This window comes from Plodia interpunctella, chromosome 22 (assembly GCF_027563975.2).
Source record: "Plodia interpunctella isolate USDA-ARS_2022_Savannah chromosome 22, ilPloInte3.2, whole genome shotgun sequence".
NCBI lineage: Eukaryota > Metazoa > Arthropoda > Insecta > Lepidoptera > Pyralidae > Plodia > Plodia interpunctella.
This window is the reverse complement of record NC_071315.1, coordinates 2,723,167-2,749,458: the sequence shown is the minus strand read 5'-3', so window position 1 is coordinate 2,749,458 and position 26,292 is coordinate 2,723,167. Positions and strand designations below refer to the sequence as shown.

At 34.6% G+C, this 26,292-nt stretch overlaps 1 protein-coding gene across 4 annotated transcripts; it reads left to right on the top strand.

Moving 5' to 3' along the window:
- Window positions 1-189: 189 nt before the first annotated feature.
- On the top strand, window positions 190-25,968 carry LOC128679959 (uncharacterized protein). Of its 4 annotated transcripts, none has more exons than XM_053762516.2 (7): window positions 190-479; window positions 17,850-17,988; window positions 20,012-20,106; window positions 20,282-20,446; window positions 20,867-21,060; window positions 21,434-21,658; window positions 22,139-25,968. In XM_053762516.2, the coding sequence occupies exons 1-7, from the start codon at window positions 422-424 to the stop codon at window positions 22,367-22,369; spliced, it is 1,107 nt and encodes a 368-aa protein (XP_053618491.1). In that variant the 5' UTR covers window positions 190-421; the 3' UTR covers window positions 22,370-25,968. The 4 variants fall into 4 exon arrangements, with proteins under 4 accessions (XP_053618491.1, XP_053618488.1, XP_053618489.1 ...); XM_053762513.1 differs by lacking the exon at window positions 190-479 and adding an exon at window positions 3,321-3,695; XM_053762514.1 differs by lacking the exon at window positions 190-479 and adding an exon at window positions 3,322-3,695 and having other exon boundaries at window positions 21,455-21,658.
- The last annotated feature ends 324 nt before the right edge of the window (window positions 25,969-26,292 follow it).

The following is a 26,292-nucleotide window of genomic DNA, read 5'->3' as shown; positions in this document are numbered from 1 at the left end:
ATAATGGCAATGCTGCCAGCCTGGCAACGACTGATAACATTTTAAAAAATATAGTTTTAGATAAGATTTATTTTGTCTGTTCTGTTGGCTGGAAAATAATATTCGTCAGTGCTTTTGCTAGGTTTCTGGACTGCGATTATCTTCATCCAAATGTCACTGTCAAATGTCAAAAAATTGTGGTGATTGTATTGTCAAAAATCTGTGATGAGATGTTGAATTGTTGTCCGAAATGCTAAATCGATGATTTTCGCGTAATTTAATTGTAATTTGATTACTTCGAGGCAATAAGAACTATAATAACAAGTTTTATTTGATACCGTAAAAGTATTTGGTAGCTAAACATAAAGTGTACTGTTAATTTTCGTATTAAAAGTTCAGTATTATTTTGTGATTTTGTTTATATGATCAGCTGTTTACAAAAATGGGATTTTTCTCATATCTTGTGGATAATTACACAATAAGCTTCTACGATATTATCGGTGAGTACAGTATCTACTATATTTAACATTTCCTAGTAAACCAACGATAGGTTTTGCCGAACACATTAATAATGACCTAACCAATTTTTCGTTCTCAAACTTATCGATATTTTTGGAATATTTTATTGTGCGTCATCTAATGTATTCACTTAATTGAATATTCTAGATATAAATCGATTTTTTCCTAATGATGTTTACGCGTGGGAACTTTGGTTCATTACATTATAATTAGTTCAATAATGAATCACTATAATGTATCTTTGTTTACTCGTTTTGTACCTATTGCCTGTGGTTGCCAAATATGCAATTATTATCATGATAATGTTACCAGTCTCACTGATAACAGTGAGTATTGATTTTTTATGTTATCATGAAATATTAACTGGTACTTTCATTTCACACTCAGTATTATAACTAATATTATAAATCTGAAAGTTATTTGGTTTGCCTGTTACCTCTTCTGCTTAACCAATCTTATTGAAATTTTGCATACATGTAGTTTGAAGTACTGCGAAGGATATACATTTACCTATAAGGGTACCTTTTATCCCGGAAAAATAAATGTATCGTGGGAAATTCACACTAGCAAAAGCTAGTTACTAAAAATTTCCAGTGTATGCAAAATTTCAAGAAGTTTGGTTGAGTAAATAGAGCTTGAAGAGGTAACGAACACACTGACTTTTGTATTTATAATATTAGTTAGGATACATAACAAGGTAGGTAGATCTGAACCTAATTATTATTTAGTGTGTATTGTTTAAATGTGTCATTGCCATTCAACGGCAATTAGTACCCTACAGGTCTGAATTATATCTTTTGAAATCACAAAATATGTGACATGTTATATCTATTAACTATGTGCCAATGTTGCATATTGCTTTAAAATATTTACAGTGGTTTGTTTGACACATTTGTTTGAAGAATAGACACCGAAATTGAAAAAAAAAAATGTTTTTGTTTGTTGTTTTTCAACTTTTTCTCTGAATCTACTAGACCAAATCAAGTGAAATATGGTATAATCCCATGACTCAAACACAGACATGCAGGGTAAATATATATTTTTTCAATTAAGGGTAATTTTCGTGGTATAAATTAGGAAACAAAAAAAATTGTCAAGCTTATTGTGTCATATATCTAAAAAAAATAAAAAAATAAATCTCAAATATAGTTCTGTTTTTATTGTAAAATACCCTGCTATCCGAAACTACTGAGCCTAAAATTTTGAAAAAAAAAATACAAAATATAGTTCATTGCTTGTAGATTGCAGGAAAATCTATAAGAACGAATCTCTTCAATGCGAGTTCAACTCGCACTTGACAGATTTTTTGATAATAAAAATTGGGACAATCGGTCGTACGGCCAAAAAATTTCTGACCAATTAGGGACACAAACACATTATATTTGACACGAAAAACTGTGAATATCCGAAATTCAATCATCGATGCGCCATCTATCCGAGGAGAGATCTCGGGTTAATATATTACGGGTGTCGGGATTGGTTCCGCAAAAAGCAACCTTTTTTTATAAAATAAATAAAACAAATAAATGTATTGGACAAATCAACAGATTTATAAACACCCCTCTGTTTGCGTCGGGGATTAGAAACCAGGGTGTTCGGGCCAGTGGACCTTTTAGGGCCCACTCGATAAGTAAGTGCTAACTATGTCGATAGTCCATTGTTCCGCAAAAAGTTATGCAATAGCAATAGTGTGCGTCACTTCACACGAATGGATTAAAATTGATCATTATGAATTACGGTTTTATATGGGGCATTGTCTTTGAATATCTTGAGTGTGAATATTAATTTTAGCTTGAACATTATTTCGGCCAATCATCGGCCTGTTTTCAAGTTAGGGTGTAATTGCCGGCTCCACATTATCGCCGAACTCCGACACATACCGACGCGAATGTATAAATGTATGAGCTTATATTTATACCACAACTATCGGCTCGTCCAGACATCGCCCGGGTAAAAACACAATAAATGATACACCTAAACCTTCCTCAGAAATCACGCTATCTATTTGTGAAAACCGCATGAAAATCCGTGCAGTAGTGTTTGTGTTTATCGGGAACAGACAGACAGACAGACGGGCAGGTTTTGTTTTATAATATGTGGGATGACTACCGAATCCGCCAAAAAGTTCGGCGAACTAATCCGCTACATTGAGGAGCCAGCATATAGGCTTTCATAAAATAAAATAAAAATAATGTATAACGCAAGGTACGTTAGCTATTTTCTTCTTCGCTGTAAATATTTTGGAGCACAAAGTACACGTCAGCACGTACCACCGCTATAGCTATACAGATACTGTTTGAAGACAGGTGGTCTACTTTAGATCAGGTACTAACCATTATGAAAAGCCATTGCAAAGAAAATGTTGACGCTATCGTAGCCACCTTAACTACAATTTGAATTATTCAGTTGTGTATTTTTTAATTCATTATTATAATTTATTTTCTATTGTATTCAAGCAGTAGATAGGTATATATACCGTTATGTGGGACCTTGATCTTGTGTTGTTATAAATAGCTAAATAATACGGCGAAGATTGCTTCATTAAACTTTATTTGTACGAGTATTAGGCAGTTATATTTATTTAGATTTTAGGAATATTTTGTACTACGATTGAATGAACTGGTGATGGCGAGGCGAAGATATGACATATTATTCTGTAAAAGTAGAATTCTCTTTTCCCGCGATTCGCTTTTCATTATGTCATCGAGGCCACAGACAAAAAATATTATTTAGTTGTCGAAAGTAATTGCTGATGAAATGCCCTGACCTGATGTTATTCCATATCCGTTTATAACGTAAACTTGTTAGAAGATAACAAAAATAAATTGCTTCAGTCGGCAGGAACCTGCGTGCGACTGCGTTCGCCCGCATTTAGTGACGAGACACCGCGTATATCATACGGCGTATGTCGTTCACAGATAATAAACAATTTTTGTTTTTTTATTTTGCAAGGTTCATGCACAGGCCGAATGCAAATTTAATATAGCGGTCATAGGGTTATCGGTGCATTCGGTTAAAATTATAATTTTAAAAAAGATAAGGTTTTTTGTAAGCAATGGTGGAGAGTCAGTGCGTAGACAGGACTGTGAAAGCTTACATCATGAGTGACCTGCTGAAAAAGTTTGACATCGACGCAACTCACGATATAGTGAAAATCGCTATAGCGGTCGCCGGCTTTTATATGGGAATTTTCTATCGTATGTATTTTTTTATTTTTTTTTATAAATAAATTTACCATGGCATGTATAATTTTTTTTATAGCCTGTATTTTGTGTCCCATTGCTGGGCAAAGGCCTCCCCTTCTGTCTTCCAAAGGTCTCTATCCCGAGCCATTTGTTGCCAACCACGCCGAAACCTGTCTGTCATGTATAATTTAAACTAATTCACTATGTTTTGTAAAATAGTAAGTAAGCTGCTAAATTATGTTTTTTTTTTGTATAATAGCTAAAATTACTTATTTTGTGGTGATGTGGGATTCTTCTTTTATTATTTTTTGAAATTGAAATCTAGGAATAATATCCCGTAATGGCATTATGTATTTTTATATTAGACGTGTTCGTTTGGGACATACTATTTCACGTAGTATTTACTGGCGGTGCCACCAAAAGTATCTCTCTCTCGTTTTCCCGTCCCGGTTGTATCTTAGCCGTCAAAAGTCTCAGAGTTCAGATTTTGTCTCCACTTCGCACGGTCTCCGGCATCCTTAGTTTCACCATCGGCAGAGATTTCTTTCTTGAAATCCTCTGTGACTAGCGATGTACCGTTCTCAACTAAATTCTAGTTGATTTCGAGAAATATTATATATTATTGATATATGTATAGTAACATAAAATATTCAGGTTATCTTCGTCAGGAAATATTCTGAGGGATTCTAGAGAATTTTCTGCAAATCGTTATCGTGACATTCCCGTTGAGAAGTTCTCAAGGGAGGACATTTCTGAGAACAGAGTATTTCCATGTCGACGTCAATTCAGCTTGGATTTTCCCAGGTTGTATTGCCGCCAAATATTTGGAGCAGTGGCGTAGCTTGCCCTATATCAAAATTAGCAAGGGTACCCATATAAAGGGTAAACATTTCTTCTCTCAAAATTTAGTAGTGACAAGACATACTTTAGCTTAAAGTACGTGTTACGTTGTAAATAAATACAAGTAGATCATATAAAATTTGTATTAAAAAAAAATATTTATTTATTTAAAAAAATTCTTTATGTGAATACAGGGTTTGAAACGCTAACGCGTTTACATTTCGCACTTTACAATTTTAAGCGTAACCCTTTATCTTAACGCATAAAAAATAGATAGCATTTTTTTACACTTGTTATTTCTGAAGTGAAAACGTGTGATAGTTTCTTCTTCTATATTTTTGTTTCCGGTAGCAAGTGATTAAGTGGATGGAACATTTTATTATTATTCGATTACACACGTTTGGGGCCCCTGTAACCAGGGGGCCCCGTATCATTGGTACGGCTGTAGCTACGCCCCTTATATAGAACACAGTCATATAAAGTTAACAAGAAAACAACACGGCGGTAATATTGGGCAAAACCGCATGTCACAGAGTGGCTGGTTTCCTCATCGGCGATTGTTTGAATTACAACCGCAATATATTATATCTAATAGAAAATTAATTATACTTGTTTTAGTGTAGTGACATACTATAAGAGAAAATTAACTAAACTATAACCTAAACTAACGAAAGTGCTACTATACTATAACTAATATACTGTAGAAGCGCTGTCGACAATGAAAATAGTCTACCTTTACCTTATTTTGGGTAAATATACCCAAATCTATTGCAATAAATAAATATTCGATTACTTTTGACTGTACTAATGTGGTTAGTGTTTTGTTCCATTCGGCACGTATTAGTAATTATCCAAACTAATATTATAAATGCGAAAGTAAGTTTGTTTGTTACCTCTTCACGCTCTATGTACTCACCAATCTTATTGAAATTTTGCATACACGTAGTTTGAAGTATGGAGAAGGACTAGGGTATTTTTCATCCCGGAAATTACGCGGGCGAAGCCGCGGGCAATAGCCAGTATTATATATTAGTTTTGTTAGTACCTACAGTTAGTTACTTAGTATAGTGTACTCGTAAGTCTCCAAACATTTTTAATTTTCGGCTGTACTTTTCATTTTTAATTCATTGCCTTCGTGAGAAGTTTATTTAACTCCATGGTTGCATAGTACACCCGTAAAACTAATATTATAAATGCGAAAATTTGTGAGGATGTATATGTGTATGTTTGACTCTTTCACGCAAAATCTAACACATATAGGGCACTTTTTATCCCGAAACTCCCGCGGGAGCGAATCCCCGGGGCGAAGCTTGGATAGTGATATCACGCATAAATCACATATTTAACTGGGCGACGAGTTGTTAATGAATAATTTAATGATTTTCGATTATGTAAACATAATGATAAATTATGTCAGTGGCTCAGTAATCTGTCGCAACAGCAATATGTTTATCGAAAGTGCAGCTAATGTGATATTTGCAATGTTATTTAAATATGTTATTACTAGCTTTTGCCCACAACTTTGTATGTGAGTAAAAATTCGTTTTCCGTGGGAATTTCAGGGAATCCCTTCTTAGTGCTCCCCTACATTGTCCTGGGAAGCTACACACCAAATTTCAGCTTTATACGCCCAATAGTTTCGGCTGTGCGTTGTCTGTCAGTCAGTCACTCAGTCACTCAGTAACGCAAGAGTTTTATAATATTGATAACCGTATCGTAGTAAAATCTATCAAATTCAGTGATCTCACTGTACATCCATTCCATATTGCCTTGCTTGTTTTATTATTATAAATGCGAAAGTTTGTGAGAATGTATGCGTTTATGTTTGTAACCCTTTCACGAATCTACTGGACGGATTATTATGAAATTTGATATAACCTGGAATAAGATATAGTTTACCCGAAATTTCCACAAGAGCGAAGCTCCCGGGCGCGGCTAGTTAATTCATATTTCTCAAAAAAAGAATAAATAATATTTCATTTTAATATTAAATCATTATTTTGTTCAGAACCAAGTAAATGTTGTGTAAATATTTTTTATACCTCTATGATCTCTATGACCTTTAGAAAAGATTCATTAAATATTTCACATTGCTTTTCAGTCTTCCAAAGTATCTCAAAATCGATCCGCGGATTTACTTTAAGAAATTCATGTGCAATTTTTAAATAACAAAATTAAAAAAAAGTGTTGGCAATATCCTCAGCCTTAGTTCCACCAGTCACGTTAACTATAACATAAATCTCTACATTACATAGTTAAAAAAGTCGCTTCCCGCTGTCTGTCCCGTACGATTAGAACTACGCAACGGATTTTGATAGTGCGATTCCTAAGGAAGGTGTAAAATTATCACGATTTTACCAGAACAGGCCGCTAGTTTTACATAAAATGGCGTACTTTGCCTTGCTGTGTTAAAGTTAACGTCAAAATTGACTGGCACGACTCGGGCTGAGATATAAGTGAGCAGATCAAACTGTCAACATTAAAATAAGTAAGTTTATACAGACGTGATGTGTGAAACTTTCAACTTTAATTTCACAATAAACCCTACGTGGCCGATAACACTGGCAGTTAAATAGATAACGTATCGAGAGAAATATTTTTATCATTCAATTTCAGTTTTATCTTTCGTTATGTGTAAACTGTGAATGTTCTTGAACCTCACTTTAACAACATTCTGGTCATTTTCAATGTCACAAAGTAGTAAAAATATCTTATCATGCTAAATTATTTAGCTAACTTTAATCGGTTATGTTTTTCTATCTCTTAATTACGTTCTACAGGGTAATATTTCAGTCACATTCATAAAACTTACCAATGAGATAAATAAAACCTATAGTTTAGATAAAATATGTTTCTTTATCGTTCTATCGTGCTTTTATTGTGAGGAGAGGTAGGACAATAGGTTTCAAGAGTTAGATCTGTTTAGGAACAATCAAAACTAATTTAAAGTTAAGGAAGGCCTGTTAAAAAAGAGTTGCAATTTTCTATACGGCTGGACACATATTTTGCAGACATAGCTAAGAACATTCTCGATTAAATTATCTTTTAAATAAAAAAATAACTAGCTCAAAATCATTTTCACCGTTTGGCTGCTACGAAGCCACGAACAGCCATACAGATACACAGACACGTTAAACTTATAACTATTTCCTTATGTGGTCGGGGGTTAAAAAATAAAACAATGTAATGTCTACTTTTTACAAATAAATTTTGATAATCTATTCAAATTATGCACCTTATTTAGAAGCGCACGTATATTCGAAAAATGCTGTGTAATGTCTATGGTATTGTATAATTAGCAAAAAAGATGATTGTTAATAATGTGTTTTGTTATATCTTACAATACCGGTCCTGAAGGCTATCGTATAATCTGTTATCTTTGGTGTTTTTATTTTTTAAATTCTCTATGGTCTGGCCGTTCGTATAATTATGAGAAGTAATGTATGTCGCATCCCTAGTTGTGTCGTGTACGGCGTATCTGCATAACTTATAAGTCCAGGGTTTCCCAACCTTTTAACTAGAGCGGACATTTTTTACTCTATTAGGTATAAAGGAATATTTTAAAAAAAAATTATTTACTCAAGTGACCAAGACTATCATAGGTTATTCTCATAGGTTAGTTATCCTATGTAAGTAGAGAAAAAATATTTACAATTATTATTTAATTATTGTGCTGAGCAGTCCAATCCTGTACCATCACCCGGCAATAGTGCAGCAATGGTTTGCATAAACGCAAGCAGCCTGCCTGCGATCATGCGCAAAATGTCTCAAATCATTTAATATAACGATTCGACGAACAAACGTTTTAGTTTTTAAGTAAAAAAGCGATATTTATGTCGTAATAAAATATCGTACGACTCACGCGTTTTCAATTAGTCAGTCACAGGTTAAAAAACACCGCTCCTGGTTCGCGAACATGTTGAGGATCCCTGTATAGGTTAATGATCATGGTGCAAATTGTAGAGGTAAAAAAATAGCGGGATAGTCCGACAGTAATACCTTATTGAGTGTGGTAAACCTGTTTCACTTTGTATCTGCTGTTATTATAGGTCGACGGCTAACATTTTGATGCAGGGGTGTTAACGGCTTATTGTAGGCTGTAGTTTATCTATATCCAACTTTTTATTTCTACTTATGAACTGGATATTTTTTGGCGCGGAACGAAAACTGAGAAATATAATTTTATCTTTTCTCTTCCCTTCACTAGCGCATATATACCTATATATAGTTACTGGCTGAATATTAGCCATTGGAAGATGTATGACCATTTGAAAATAATTTCTTTTATATATCCTAACATTAACGTATAATGTTACAGCATTGGAACAAAACGCAGTAATCAAGTAGATTGATTTTGGTGCGTTAACCTCATGGTAAATTGGCATTACTTACACGTATACTATTATTATGATGATTATGATCGATAAATTATGTTCTCGGTGGTTCATTCGTGCTCTTTCATTCCGGAGCCTAGCAGTCACGAGTACGAGTAACTTGGTTAAACCGTTTTTAAGTAAAATCAAAAATATATTCATTTTCTTTGCACTTTACCACAATGTCATGAATTTTTTGTTTCGCTATCACAACATTATTTTGTGTAATATTTCAAGATCCAGTAGTTAGGCATAAAAGCGTAATAACAAACACACTCTCATTAATATTTGTTTACATGAAGCTTCGCGTTTTCGCCCGTCAGGTTTTTATATTCGCGCTAATTTATAGCCAAATTTCAATTTGACAGTGACGTTTGATAGCCGCGAAAGAGTAACGGTCACACTGCCCAGTTACTTTCGCATTTTTTCTTTACTTGTGTAGAATATCTGGTATGACCATGGAATTAGTAGGTACTCCTTACAAAGTACCTACTAGTTCCATGGGTATGACATAACGACTAACGATATTTAGCGACAACTAGATTAGTGAACTGAACGGTCAACATTCATATTTAGAACATCGAAATTGTGGACGTTTTGTTTTTATTTCATCCATACAATCATATTGTTATGTATACAGAAGATATAATAGCCAGTCCAAGCACATTGATTAATTTCGTATTTTTTTAAAACTTTTACAAAAAGTATGCCTGGCTCAAAATAGCTCCTTTATAGCGCAGGTGCAAGCGAATAAATGGAGTAAAATGATAGACTCGTTGCAAGTATATGTTGAATAAGGCAAAATGGTTTACCGGGAATCATTTTCTGTGATGGCCTTAAAAAAGTAATGGTCGGACAAGCCATGTTAATTTCGTATCTCAGAAATTCAGTTAATTAGTGTGCATCTAAATAAAAACAACTATAAATAACCAACAGTATCAGTAAAATATTAAGTGCAAGACCTGTAGCACCTTCGCCCTGTCATTTTCACGCTATAAAATTGTTTACTGCAAATTTGTACAATTTCGGTTAACCGAAGTTACTGACTTTACTAGATAGTAGGTATTACTAGAGAGTTTATTATGCTATTGTTGTTATTCATAAAAAAGTTAGAGCATACTTTGAGCGCAATTACGTTTTGTCTTGTTCTGTCAATGTCAAATATTGTAAATTGCGACAGTGAAAAAACATACTTTAGTTTAAAGTATATAACGGAATATAATATCAAGTTAAAGAACTTTATATTATATTCCGTGTCAATCTCAAACTTGACGTTGGCAAAACCATCGTTTTGGCGTACGATGGAGCCATGACACTTAAAAAAAAAAAACTTTTTTTAAATGAATAACAGGTTAGTCTATTTATATGCCGCTAAAAAGGTGCCTCAAACAAAAGTTTCATTCAAGAATCGCAGGCTAAAATGTAGATTATTTTACATATATGATAATAAGGAAAACAAGTTTACTTCAATTTCCACAATCTTGTCCTAGTCAGTCAGTAAATCCAATTTTATGTACTTCCATTTACGGCATGACTCAACAAAGATATGATCAAAGAGAGCTGAATCTTATGTAACACTCGAGTAAATTATCGAAGATTGAACTTAAACTTGACCTTTGTAACTTGATATGTATTTGTACTGTGTCCTGCGTCGTTTTCGAAAACTTGACGAATTGACTCTATTGAACTTTATGCGTTGCGCGATTTTGCTATTTACATCTTACCATCGAGTCGATTCGCAGTGAGACGCAGCTAACCAATCACAGTGCGCCATTGTGACGCAACCACACCACAATGTATTTGGTTCGCTGCGTCTCATTCGAATCGACTCGATAGTGAGAAGTGAAATGCTTTACGCACTTAGCCTTGCCCTTGTTTGACCAATGAACAGTTGACGAGAAAGCCGCCGCGGGCTCTCATTAGTGTCTTCTAAATTCTCTTATTAAATTGTACCATACACAGTAATCGATTTAATTATCCTATTTTATAAATAAGTAACGTACTGATACAATGTTCATTTTATAAATGTTTAATTTAAAAAAAAAATTCTTTATTCAAAAAAAATGTGCGACACTAATGAAACACTACACGCTGCGCTAACGGTCGTGAAATTCATCCTCCTAATGTTTATTAATGAGAATAAAAAAAATAGTAAATTACGTAAGTAATATCCTGATCAATTAAATTTAAATTTAATTAATGTGTTTGGTTATTTGAATGCCTTTATGTATTTATTTATTTTACCTAATCAAGTAGCCAATTGTCACTAGACGAATTGGTACCTAAATCTATCGTTTTTTTTACATTAGATATTTATATACCTATACGCTAGCGTGTTAAGTTATCATAAACTCATGGTAACGGTACTAGAGTTTATCTATCTGATCATGATGTGACTATATGTATCATTAGTGACTATGATTAGAGCAAATAACCGCATCCTTATAGATAACCTCATTGAGTTATGCTTGTGCCAAATACATTGGAATCGTCTAGACATCGGTTAGACGATTTTAGGTCAATATTAATTAATGATAACTAATGGCCCATTCACAATATCAACGAAATCAAATGCCGACGTGAATGAATGTACATTGTGTAGGTTGTATGTGGGTTTTTACGTAGACTAGGGGGCTAAAGTTCGGCGAATCGTTTCGGTTCGGCCGATAGTTCGAAGTTCGGCCGATAGTAGTGTCTCGTGTGATCACGTCGGCCTATCGTCGAGACCAGTCAACGTTTAAATGTCCAAGGAAGGTATTCCACTCACCGTCTTTGATCGAATTGCAGATAAGCCAGATTCCCTATTTTTTTTGCATACAATTTTATGTCATAATTTAAGATGGGATACTTTTACTTATAATAATAATAGTTAAGCATAATATTAATTTGGCATAGTGTTTTAGGTATATTTTTTTTCGCATACCTAAGTACTATAAGCATAACAACTTTTAAGCATAATATTCTAAAGTATATTGGCGCCTAGCGGCTTATGGGTGGCCCAAGGGCCACCCCGCTGTAGCTTTATGCAAATCAAAATTATGGTAAAATACATTAGCTTAAACTATAAGTATGCTTATTGAAAAGGTATGCCAAAAAACAAAGTATTATTATGTCAATAAAAAGTATGCCTCGCTATGCTACATTAAATTAGGATAAAAAATTTATGCGAAAAAAGGGCTCCCGATAAGCGATTTCGAAAATTATCTAGAATAACTATTATTCTCTAGATATAAAACTTTGAGATCTCGCTGCATTCAACGCGTGACAAACTGTCATAACCGTGCAGTAAACTGTTGAGGAGTTCCGTCGATGCACCATTAGCTCATGGTTATCATAATAATGTATTGTCATGAATACTGAAGCAACGTGGAAAATTTCGACGTATTAGGCGAAATGTTACTTGCAAGAATTGATTACACAGACAAACAAAAATCACAATGGAACGAAATAAAAGCATACGTAATTATCAATTTAGACGTGAATGTGACTAACCGAGTCTCTTGGCTCTGTCTGCCCCGTTAGGGATAAAGAAGTGTTAGATTATCCAGGCAATCTGTATCACGCCCTGGTCACATGCCGGGAAACTTTCTTTATCTTCCACTCGATAAAAATGTTTACATTCATTCCGTCCAGTAATCGATTGCCGGCAAATCGATGTTTACATTATCACATTGCTTGTTTGTCCATTGGGATGTCCAAAAAATGTCATTTAACATCTAGAAGTAAAAAAAAAAAACAATTTGCAACAGGTCATTGATTCAAATCTCGGTCGAATGTTCGAACGAGTTTTTACAATAATGTCATTTTTCACATATGGTTTTATGGTCGTTAAATCTTGTTGCCGATAAATTACGTAGGTAACAAATGTCTGTCTATGCCGCTCCCGCCCGACTCTGGCAGAAGGGGCAAACCCAAGAAGTCGGCAAGGATGATGCGTGACAATAGTCTAACAAGCCGATGCCGACGACCGTGCGAAGTGGAGACGATAAAGTAGGAAAGCGGACTCTAGGCATTATTTGTAGTATGCTAAGGCCAAAAATCGTAAAAATTGTGGTGAGATTATGAGACAAAAATGTTTAAAAGTATTTTAACACGTACAAGTCATGAACAAAAACTAGTCAGTTACACGTGTAGTCGATATGATTAAAATAATATTTGTGACAGCTTATCAAATGTATGAAACCTGATCATAACGAGCACAGGTTAATGCATTATCTTATTTTTAAAATTAGCGCGGAAATAAACAACATGTTGCAGTCATGCATGTACTACAGTGTCAAGAAAGTGAAGAAAATAATTTACAAATTATATCATTAACTAGCGCCCCCGCCCCAGCTTTGCACGGGTGCAATATTAGGCATATGAACCTTCCTCTTGAATCGCTCTATCTATTTAAAAAACCCGCATCAAAATCCGTTGCGTACTTTTAACGATCTAACCGTACATACGAGTAGGGAGAGACAGCGGGAATAGACTTTGTTTTATACTATGTAATAATTTTACTTAATTATTTTTTTGAGCAATGAGCACTTCTCAAAATGTGAACACCGACTTCGATTCAAAGAGAAGTTTAACTGTAAGCATATTATTTAACTTTTTTAGAATCCATTATCGGGCAAAGTATGGACAACAAAACAACCCGCGCAGAGTATATTCCTTTTTGACAAAAGCAAATCTTAGTAATGAAAAACTGGTAATTAATTTATAAAGTTTAGTTTATTGGTGATTTTCTAGTAGCATACAGGCAGTGTGGGAAGAGAACTGCAGAAGGACTGTCAAACGTCAAGCCTCGCTTTTAGAGCGCTAAAAGCGAGACTTGACGTTTGACAGTTCTCTATTGTCAGAATAGGGTGCGTTCTATATTTCAACCATGGAATTAGTAGGTACTTGAATATCCATGATTTCAACACTTAGTGAAAGACTTAGGTGCTCTATGATTTGCTGCGAGGCGCCTCACGCGCAGAAGTTAGCGATGATAACCTATTCAATTTGTTCTATCAACGTCTCACCTGAGTTCGCAGTCTAGGAAGAACGTCCACTAGGTAGCAAGCAGTGACCATTCACCATCATTTGGCATATTTCATGGCAGACCGTATCAAATCTCGGGCGAAAATGTGACTTAAAAATCTAAATCTGAATCCATATTATAAATGCAAAAGTCTGCCTGTCTGTTCCGCTTCCACGGTTAAACCGTTGGACCAATTTTGATGGAATTTGGTATGCAAATCAACCCCCAAATGATTATATAATGGGGGGGGGGGGTGAAAATTTGTATGCAAATCGTCTGTTCCGTTTTCGCAGATAATTTTACGCGGGCGAAGCCGCGGGCAAGAGCTAGTTCTATATAAATGATGGTTTATAAGCATTGGAACAATAATGGAACTGATAAGAGCTACTATCAGTTTCTCTTATCATTATTTTCCGATTCTCGTGCCCTTTACCCTAAGCATTAGCCTGTTGTTCGCTGGTGAAATTATGAAATTCTATAAGCATAATAATTATAAACACTTCAATCAATCAATAATTTGCGTTGTTGTTATATTCATGATATCTGGTGCTTATTTAAAAACTTGCTCAAGAACGGTTACGGAGCATGTATTTAGTTACCACAAACATATATGGGCACGCATATAATGCATGCAAAACAAATATGTTGCTACGGAACCTCTCGTGAGCAAGTCCGACTTTATCTTGAATTGTAGCGATTTATTGCATACAACTACTTGCCAACTTAAAGTACGCGTGTGACGAAGATGCGTGTAACGGTTCCATTTTGCCATTTGGCTACGGAACCCTACCTATTGTTTTAGCGACTTAAACAAAATAGGTGGTTATCAATCAATTAAAGTATTCGTAAAAGCTATATATTTTTTTTATTGAAACATTGTTTATTATGAAAATCAATATCTTTGCTCATTACAAATTATCTAATTAATTACATCAGTAATTATTTTTTTGAGCAATGGCACTTCTCAAAATGTTAACACCTACTTGAATTTAAACGGAAGTTTAACAGTACGCATTTTTTACATTTTTATAATTGGACGTCAACGCGGCGCGGCGCAATAGTAGGTACCTAATATACCTACCTTTTTGACAAAAACAAATCTTAGGCAAAGACTTAAAATGCATTGGTATATTAATTAGACTTTCACAGGCACTTTTTCGTGTCAAATATAAAATTGTAGAATGTTTCTCAAAATACTAGTAGGTATTGTAAATATATAAACTTGGCCCATATTGTGAAATGGTGGAGATAAAGCAGGTATAAGATAACGCTTATGCGAGAGAAGTCCTATTTTGCTCTGTGCTCGTTTTGCGTCTCGCTCATTTCGTGTCAAGTATTCATTTTGCGAAAATCACAATTTGCATTAAGACCAAATCTTTCTCAATCAAGACAGTTTTACAAAGTAAATTCGGTTTCAATCAATGTCAATCGGAATTTCAGCATGAAAATCTGAATAATATACTCTTTTGGAAGAGTCTCATAGAATTTTGCAGATATGCATTGTTATTTATGCCGTTTTAGGTAGATAGGTATTTAAAAAAGAAAAAAAAAAGATTGACAAACAAAGAATAATAAGGCTTTGAACTTTATTGTAGGTATCTTGAATTTAAAATGGCTCGGTCGGTGATTCGCCCCTACTTTGGCAAACAATTCTAGTTTTTTCCGATGGTTTAATTGAGATTTTGAAATAAGGTGCACGCATGAATCAGTTGTTAATTAAAATACCTACAGTTTACGGAGAAAATGTCCTTTTTGCTGGGGGGATCAAAACCTAAGGTACTTCCCATTAAATTTAGTATTGCCTGATCGCTACAAAGAATAAAACAAAGTCGCTTCTCGCTGTCTGTGCCCATGTATGCTTAGATCTTTAAAACTACGCAATTGATTTTGATGTGGGTTACTCTACATAGTGTGATTTCTGAAGTTTCTGAAGTAGAAGAAGGAAATCTGAAAATCGTAATCGTAAACATGTATGAAAAATACACAAAAAAAAAGAAAATAACTACGGAACCCTACGGAACCCTCGCGTCCGACAGTTTTTTCGTCGGATAGCAATAGCGACTATAATTGCAAGAGATACGGGTATCAAGGTGCTGGATAATGACCACATAACCTGTGACATTATCTTCACCCGAACACAGGTCAAACAAATAATAATAACCTATATAACCACATAACTTTGTGTAGTACAGTCGACAGTGTATAAACCTATTCGAATTCACTGAATTACATGTCCGGTATGTGATGAAGAAAATCTTATAAAGGTTTTGAATCCCCGACGCAAAAAGAGGGGTGTTATAAGTTTGACCGCTAAGCGTGTCAGTCTGTGTACGTGGCACCATAGCTCATCAACGAATGAACCTATTTGGATGCGGTTCTTTTTATTTGATAGCTAATTTTTATGCGGTGGTTCTTCTTTATCTTTGATTAAAATCGGTTCAGCCATTCAAAAGTTGCAGCGAAATGAATATCGAAAGTCGGGGTTTTTTTTAATTTGTCTAAGAAATAAACTTGTTTTGTTAGATGTCGCTGTAAATGTTAGGTGTTCAGGTTTTGGCATGAATTTATTTTTTCCGAGATAAAAAGTAGCCTATTCTACTGGGTTTTACTATAGCTTTTCCATTTGTCACGATACTGACAAACCTCACACGCTTCCTCCATCATCGCATCACTCTCTTCATACATGCTCTCCTGTTTTTTATTTTTATTTATTTATTTAGCTAAATATAACGGTACAAAATATTTACCCATTTATCAGTGTGAGCAAAGTGTGAGTTAGATAAATAAATAAATAAATATATTAGGACAAATCACACAGATTGAGCTAGGTCCAAAGTAAGTTCGAGACTTGTGTTATGGGATACTAACTCAACGATACTATATTTTATAACATATATAGATAAACATCCAAGACCCGGGCCAATCAGAAAATGATCATTTTCCATCATGACCCGATCGGGGATCGAACCCGGGACCTCTCGGTTCAGACACAGGCAAGCACTTTACCGCTGCGCCACCGAGGTAGAGGATAATAAAAACAAGTCCTAATATAAATATATGTATTTTTTAAAATAGTTTTTATACTTCATTGAAGCGATTGTTTTCACAATCTATTTTTGACACTTATCTGATATTCTTTTTCCTAAACGTTATTCGCCTCACATTAACTAGTGCCTGTGTAAAAAAATAAGTGAGATAAATTTTAATTGGTCCGTCCGTCGGCCGCGTGGTTTGGTCGTGTGTAGCGTTGCACCAGACTGTGTATAGACAACAGATAATGTCCCGGATGTCTGTATGTCACAGTGCAAAGTTCAATGGAATACGTTGGGAGCTGGAAATACAGGCCTGTGTCTACCTAAGCTCCTTTTAGATTTAATGAGTTTTATACAAAAATGAAATTTTTAGGGTTCCGTACAGAAAATAAACGGAACCTCACATCGGGACAGGGGAAACTAAATAAAAACTTGTAAAAAAATTTTCAATCCATACTCCATACTAATATTATAAATGCGAAAGTCTGTCTGTTCCGCTTTCAGACTAAATCGCTGGACCGATTTTAATGGAATTAAAATTGGTATACATGCATGTACTTTATACAAAAATCAACCCCCAAAGTGATCATAAATGGGGGGGTGAAAGTTTGTATGAAAACGATGTTTGTTTTAAATTTACGCAGGCGTACACATTATATAACATACTAGCTTCGCCCCGGGGCTTCGCTCCCGTGGGAATATCGGGATAAAAGGTACCCTATGTGTTATTCCAGGTTATATTCTACCCGTGTACCAAATTTCATAACAATTCGTCCAGTAGATTTTTCGTGAAAGAGTAACAAACATACATACACACAAACTTTCGCATTTGTAATATTAGTAGGTATATATAGGTAGGTAGGTAGTAGATACTAGTACAATAAATTAACAATAAATTTTGTATTATTTCCAGTGGAGTACGTGGACGCTGAGTACAGCCTCTGGCTGACGTGGTTCCTGACGCCGGTGATCGTCACCTTCCTCCTGCCTGGCTTCATTATAGTACTCATATATATGAGCAGTATTATATTCCACTTGTATAGGCTCTACAGGTACGTCATATTATAACGGCTGTGGTAACCGCCTTACTTGATTCTTGGAACTCAATTGAAACAAAAAAAAATCATCACAAATATTTTATCTACTAGATGTTACTACCGCTGGACCGATTTTAATGGAATTAAAATTGGTATACATGCATGTACTTTATACAAAAATCAACCCCCAAAGTGATCTTAAATGGGGGGGGTGAAAGTTTGTATGAAAACGATGTTTGTTTTAAATTTACGCAGGCGTACACATTATATAACATACTAGCTTCGCCCCGGGGCTTCGCTCCCGTGGGAATTTTGAGATAAAAACCAGCCTATAGCAATCTTGGATAATGTAGCTTTCTAATGGTAAAAGAATTTTTTAAATTGGTTCGGTAGTTTCGGAGATTTCCCGCCTCAAACATACAAAGTCACTAACGCTTATCTCTTTATAATAGTAGTATACAGATATAGCTTTGTATTATTGTATACTAGCTTTTGTCCACAGTTTTGCCTGCGTTTATTACGTGCTCATAACTGGTTTTTGTCAATATCTCGCACGGGTTCAATTCAAAGCAACGAATCGCGATGAAACTAATATATCAATTTTAAATTAGACCATCTGCTATACAACTGTGAACACCGTATCTAATTCCGTCCAGTAGTTTTTGCGTGATGTGCGCACAAATATACAGACAGACGGACGGACAAAAATTCTGGAAAATAAATTTTAGCTTCCATCAGTCCCATAAAGATCCCCATTATTATCTCCTATGTAAAGATATATCCCACTTGTAAGTGACTATTTGGTAATTTTGATATAAGTAGTGGACTTTATGCGACTAAAGGTTTAATTGGCTGGTTCCATGACGACCTCGGTGGCGCAGTGGTCAAGTTCTTGCCACTGAACCGGGAGGTCCCGGGTTCGATCCCCGGTCGGGTCATGATGGAAAATGATATTTTTCTTATTGGCCCGGGTCTTGGATGTTTATCTATATATGTATTGGTTATAAAATATAGTATCGTTGAGTTAGTATCCCATAACACAAGTCTCGAACTTACTTTGGGGCTAGCTCAATCTGTGTGATTTGTCCTAATATATTTATTATTGTTTATTATTATTAATTATATGTAGGATTGTATAGATTTTAGATATATAAAATGTATAAATATTCATAAATACATTACCATTACCTTAAGTGTACATATTTACACTTAATAGACCGTTTTACTTGTGTCACGTACAATTACATAGGTGTTACAGATTTGAATAATTACGACAAAAGTATGAGACCTAATATCTAAGACCTAATGTAGGTATATGTAATGTATGTACATTACATACATTACATATACCTACATTAGGTCGATAACGTAATATTTTGTATGAAAATCATATTGAACAAAGGAACACGCAAGTGCAAGGAAAACAATTGTTTTGTTATCAATTAATTAAGTTAATTAATTAAATAATATATTGGTGTATTGATTTGAGGATTTTATATTCGCAATAGTATTCGATCCCCGGTCGGGTCAAATTGGAAAATATATTTCAGATTGACCTGGTTCTTGGATGGTTATGTATATTAATCTGTACTGTAGTAAATGTCAATTTTATGAACGATTGATTTCGGAAATGATTCCTTGACGGATCGTAATAACAGCGCGTCCGCAGCGGTCGAAACGCTTTGCGAACCACCCCCATACTAGCCCATACACACATATTTCTGTACTAATATTATAAAGAAAGAAAAATTGTTTATTTTGTAATGAATAAACTAAAAAACTACTGGGTGAATTTTGATGAAATTTGGCATAGAGATAGACGAAACTTTCACACGAATAACATGCCTATTTTTTATTGTGGTTTTACCCGAACGAAACCGGGGCGGACTAGTATATTATAAAGATAGTATAGTCGAATTAGTATCCCAAGGGGCTAACTCAGCATGTGTGATTTATTACTATATATTATTACATCTATTACTATGCCAGTGCCCCAGCAGTGGGGCCATGAAAATGACTGATACAATATAAATTTCAGATTGCGCGTCGTTGCCGGAGTACATAATGATTGGAAGGAAGCGGCTAGGTTAGCAGTCTGTGCGCTGTGGGACGCTCACGGATGGTTATGGCACGGTACGTATAAAACTCATTAATAAACAAAATACACTAAAATATATTAATTTCGTTCAAAATTTAAGAACAAAATTCCTGTCGCCGGAATTCTTTCCATCTCTCTCTTATCCACAGCTGTTTAGCCGCGAAAGCGGGACAGACTTTATAATATGCTTGTGGATTGTTTCCTTTTCAGGTTACGAAATACGCGGCTTAGAAAACATACCCGACGGTCCATTTCTAATCATATACTACCATGGCGCGCTGCCGATAGACATGTATTACTTCACAGCCAGAATGTTGCTGTTCAAGAGGCGTCACATACACACGGTCGCTGACCGGTTTATGTTCAAAATACCCGGTAAGTGTCGACAATCACTTCTAGTTAATAAGTGATTGTCAAACATATTGATTAAAAAATGTTATATTAATTTGTAGAGCTTATTAGTGCAGTGCGGTGGCAGTTCAAATTCTAGGCTGGCCACCGCAACTTAAAAAAAAATAATTAAACTTCAGGCTAGGCACATCAACATGAACAAAAATTAGTTTTTTTTACTCCAGAATAGGCAAAGCAAACTAAACAAAAATTTGTTTTTTTTTTTTAAATTACAGACTGGGCACAGCATCTTAAACAAAAAGTTTTATTTTACTCAAATTTAAGGTTGGTATCGCAACCTAAACAAAAAATTGTACTTTTGTTAATACCTGGCTGGTCACATCATCCTAAACAAAATGTTGTATTTTTGCATTACAAACTATTTTTTTTTAACTTTAACCTCAGGGTGGGCGTCGCTGCTGGAGGGCCTGTGCGTGATCCCGGGCACGGTGTCGACGTGCGCGGGCGTGCTGCGCGGCGGGAACCCGCTGGCGATCTCCCCGGGCGGCGTCTACGAGGCGCAGTTCGGGGACCACGAGTACCGGCTGCACTGGAAGTCCAGGATCGGCTTCGCTAAGGTCGCTCAAGAAGCCAAAGTTGTGAGTTTCAGAATGTTACGTTTATCATTTGAGATTTTTTCTTCGCTGACACACTAGACAAGTTTACAAAAATACTTTTTCGCGTTTATTAATATTTTCTATCGTACACTCGCTGGCTTGTTGCACCAGTTAAGTTTTTCTTTTTTTGGATGAGATCGATAAGAGGACAAAGTAATAATAAAAATACCAATATGAACATGAATGAAATATAATCTTCGCTTCCGTGGGAATTTCAAGATAAAAAGTACCCTATGTGATTTTCATGTTGTATATTCTACTTGTGCACCAAATTTCATACAAATTTGTCCAATTGATTATTGTATTAGTGTAGTGGTGAACTGTTCGGCGACAGTGTGCCGTTGCCATAACATAGCAAACATTGCAAATGGCGCAGCCGGTGGTGCCGATGTTCACGCAGAACGTGCGCGAGGCGTTCCGCACGGTGGGCTGGCTGCGCGGCGCGTGCCGGCGCGTGTACGCGGCCTCGCGGCTGCCGCTCACGCCCGTCTACGGGGGCTTCCCCGTCAAGCTCGTCACTCATCTCGGCGCGCCCATCGCCCACGACCCCGCGCTCACGCCCGAACAGCTGCAGAGGAAGGTGAGTTAACCCACTCGATAAGATTGTACCTCACCAGATGAAGAATGTCATCAAGTTTTATAGTTTTGTACTACAGTGCGCAGTTGACTAAATTGATTTTGGTGGCCATCGTTTTCGAATTAGTCCATACGCCGCAATCTTAAAGAAACACGACCACACAGCCCGGCGCCAAAGCTAATACTTCATTCTAACGCTCATCACACACACCTGTGCCGACGAGTACCATTTTGTAATACGAGCCTTTTATCAACAATACGGTCAAACTAAAATGGCAATAAAGTTATCACTCAATATATATCTCTGTCCACTGCCTGAAAAAGATTTATTATGTTATCAGGATTCACATTTGTATGTTAGTTTATCAACATGAAGAAATGTGTGTTATATAAATCTATCATTGATAAAAACTACTTGTGTTTTCTTTTAGAGAACTTAATTATTTTTTCATGCAAAATTTTCTTATTTCTTCGTTCCTTCCAGGTTGCCGATGCAATAGAGAAATTAATTGACGAACACCAAAGAGTGCCAGGAAACATACTCCTGGCGCTTATGGAACGAGTGATAGAATTACCCAAACATCTGAAGCACAAATCTAAAACGAGCGAGAAAGGCTACACGAACGGTAAATGTCACAACGGGAAACTAAAAGAGAAAAGTGACAGCTCGAGTGAAAAGTGTGAAAGAGACAGTGTAGATAAGTTAGCTTGCTAGATGTGACTTTGTATTTAGCCAGTGTCAAGAGCCGGTTGGAGTGGAGAATGTGGTAATTACACACAATATCGGCCTTTTTTTTAATACGTGTGTTTTAATTGTGTTTCCATCTGAAAACGATGCAGCAACCACACTTTTTATAGGCGCTATATATTATTATGTGTAAAGCTATGTCTACACCGACCCAACGAACGCCAAAGATTATACTTGTCTCTTTCCGTTGTAGGATATCATAGTACGCTAAAAAGAGATAAAAACACATTCGTTATTGTTCGTGAGCTCCGTGTAGTCATAGCATATTTCATGGTGTATGAGTCATTAACTAAGAATTAGTAATAGAGCTGTCATATCATTATAATCTGTGGATTGATTGCACTTGTAACGAGTGAGTCGCAAGGTCGAATATCGATAAATCGGAAAGAGAAAAACGGAAAGAAACTGTATTTATCTTTCTTATTTTGTATACTTATAAAATAAGTAAGAAAATTGAACATAATATCTACTTAATTTTCCAGTGGGATATTTTTATATTGACTTAAATATGACCCAACTAAATATGTTTAGAAATCGAAGCAATGTTTCTATTGTAAAAAATATCTATATAAAAATATTTTTCTTTTACATTATTCTGATCATAATTTAGATTTTTTTTTGTGAAATTTTTTTTTCACGAAAATTTTATGCATTTTCACCTATTTATTATATATTGATTTTCTTAATCATTTCCAAAGATGTATATTTAGAATTCTGAACAATATTGCAAATGCATTTGTAAATCATAGCTAATTCCAGTTGATGATTATAATGTTTTTTTTAATATTAAGACTAAAATTTACTTGATATTTTGATTGGCTGTCTGTTATTTATTTATCTTATGTTTTAGTTATTCCTATATAGTTATAACAAGAAATACATCAATGATGATGTTCAAAAATTATCTGCATATTTTTGGCGAAAAAATGCATTTATATTTAAAAGACAATGTCACTACATTAAATAAAGTACAAAACATACATATTTATATAATTCTAATCTTTATAATTAATTAAGGTGTATTGGTGTTTTTTAATAAGCTTATTTGATCCAATAGTGTCATTCACTTCCATTCATATAATAAGTTGGAAATTTTCGATAGTTTACTGATGGCATTTTATTTCGGTGATATTTATTTATTTTAATTCATTATTATCTAAATACTCATTATTATTTATTTTTTATTAATTCAATTATACCGTCTGTCAAGAAAGTGAAGATTTCGGCTTTCGGCTGGCAACACTAGTGTTCATCAACCAATCTTGACCATTCTATTTGATATTGCTATGCCAAAAAATCTGGTAAAAATCGGTTTTCTCCACTTTCTTGGCAGACTGTAGCTATATTTAAAACAATAGAATTAAAATTTTAAAAGTAACTATCATTTGATCTACTTATTATTTTATTTTTTGTGTTAAGAAAAATTAGGTACAACATTTTTGAGTTACTATTCGTTTTAGATGTTATAATTTTTATTATTTCGAAATTAAATCATGTAATGATTTACTCGATATTGGTGATAGATTCGGCAAATTATTTTTATTTGTAAATCAGTTTAATGTCCTATTAAAATGTAATACGTAATAAATATCGTGTATATGTATAGACCGATTTACAAATAGAAAATTACTTATTGTAGTAGCTATGATAATTAATTAGGGCATTTAGGGTACATATATTTTATAATTAACAAATAACGCAGATAATTTCTAGATTTCCTGTAATAAATTATACTAAAAACAGGCATATTTTATATATGTTACACACATGTAAACAATATTGGTCGTATTGTAATAATCCCCCATAATAAATGAATGGTCACGTTTTTAGAAAAGTATGGTGAATTGAGTTGAAAGATGTGAATTGTTATTTTTGAAGATGTGACTGTTATTTTTTCCCTCTTATACAGTTTGGTCGATAAAGTCACACTGAAAACCTAATCAAACGTAACAGATATGCTTTTTCAATATTAATATTATAGAAAAGTTTTTTTATCTACCTGTTTGGAGGTTGGAGAAGGAAGTTTTGACAAGTGGCAAATACGTTTTAAAGTTGTAATTTTTATTAAGTATAGATTAGAGATGACGCTGGGTGTTTTGTATTTTATATTTATTCACTATAATATATGGATCATTTAAATATAAAAGTTTTACAAATTCCAATAGTGTAATGTGACCATGTCCACAATTCGGATTGCAGTACATTTAAGTTTTTAGATAGATTGGTTTGTAAGACAGTATTTAAATAATACTCATGCATTTCGGAAAAGTACATTATCCATTACTTGTGTATTTATTTAGAAAGACATCCGTCTTCACTTTTATTTTCAAAGTGACTAAGTTGCGTTACGTAAATAATTTTTCCATTTGGTAGAATGCCAAATTCTACCAAAATACACTTATACTACTACCATAATTACAGAAATTATAAAAATGTTGCCTAATTTAAGTAGATCGGTTAAGCTATTGGTGTATTGTCTATTGGCTTACCTGACACCTAAATAATAAACGTAATAGGTATATAACGTGTTAAAAAATCATTTTGCGTCCAAATTAAGCATTCCATTTAAGACCCCACATGTATTCGCCGCCATCACATTTATGGCAATGTCTTTTAGATAATGTCTTTTATTTATTAGCGAAAAATTTTGACTTGCGTAGACTGTTTGACAAAACGGATTTCGGTGACCAAATTTTCGTTTTAGTAAGCTGTAGTCAACTGTGGCTACATTGTAAAGTGGAAAATCAGATTACTTTCTAAAAAAACCTGTGTTATAATTTGTAATTTTTTTTATAAGTATAAAATAAATTTATAGAAATGCGATGGTGGCGCGTATGTATTATTCTATAATGAGACCACACAAGCCGACCGCGAGTGCGGCAAATGGTTATATTAGAAAAATTTAAAATCTCCGTATGAGACTGCACTTCGTGATTGTAGTCATTTAAAAATTTCGAGTCGGACATGTGTAGGTACAACATTAATGGTTAAATAATGTCGTACCTACACATATCCGATGTCGTCTCATTCGTAACTGCTAGTTGATACTTATAAGTATAAATCAGTACCAATAGATAGAACTTTCAATTAAATTGGCAAAACACATACATTAGCAAAGAAAACCCCGTTAGTTGAAAATACGCATCTGTCATTATTTCGAAATTGTAAACATTCCATATTTTTAATCGTATCTTCAATAAATGTCTATTCAACTCTATCAGGGACTGATTTATCTGATAAGAAGTCATCGGACGAATGGGGAAAATCCTGTGGGGGAAAACGTTATCATTTGACAATATCACACGTGTGGTCAGCCGCATGTGGTCTCATGGAGAATAACCTAATCGACCAATTAGGTTTCCTTTAAACTTATTGGAAAACGTTAGCTCTACGGTGGAACATTGTTGTAATGTAATGATATCATTTTAATGTGTAAAATAGTGTGTAAACTAAATAGCCATTGATGTAAGGTGCCAGAGTTTATACCAAAATTATATTTTTACGTTAGGCTGCGAATGTATTCTTGAATACTTATTTAAATATAAGGAAATATTTTCTTCTTTTTTTTCTCTTGTTTCTTTTCAATTGAATTTTACTGCAACCCTTATTATTGTTTACTAATAGATGGGTTTACGCCCAGTATCTGCCCAAAAAGCAAACCCAACTATACTTGATGAGTTTGCGCCCGACTGTTTGGACAAAACCTGGGCTAATATGTAAAGGTCGTGAACATAGACGAGTATATGGTTTTATCTAGACTTAATTGTCTGTGTCTAGACTAGATAAACCCATATACTACTAGACTAGACAGCATGACCCAGGTAAAGTGATTTTTTACGTAGCAGCTCATAATGCCAACTTCCTAAAATGCCAACCGCTCGCGAATTGAC

Excerpts from the sequence above, each read along its gene's own strand:
- LOC128679959 (XM_053762513.1), top strand. The coding sequence starts at position 3,554 with ATGGTGGAGAGTCAGTGCGTAGACAGGACTGTGAAAGCTTACATCATG. Across the intron at positions 20,107-20,281 it reads TCACGGATGGTTATGGCACG|GTTACGAAATACGCGGCTTA; the intron begins GTACGTATAAAA and ends TTTCCTTTTCAG. Across the intron at positions 21,061-21,433 it reads TCGCTCAAGAAGCCAAAGTT|CAAACATTGCAAATGGCGCA; the intron begins GTGAGTTTCAGA and ends GCCATAACATAG.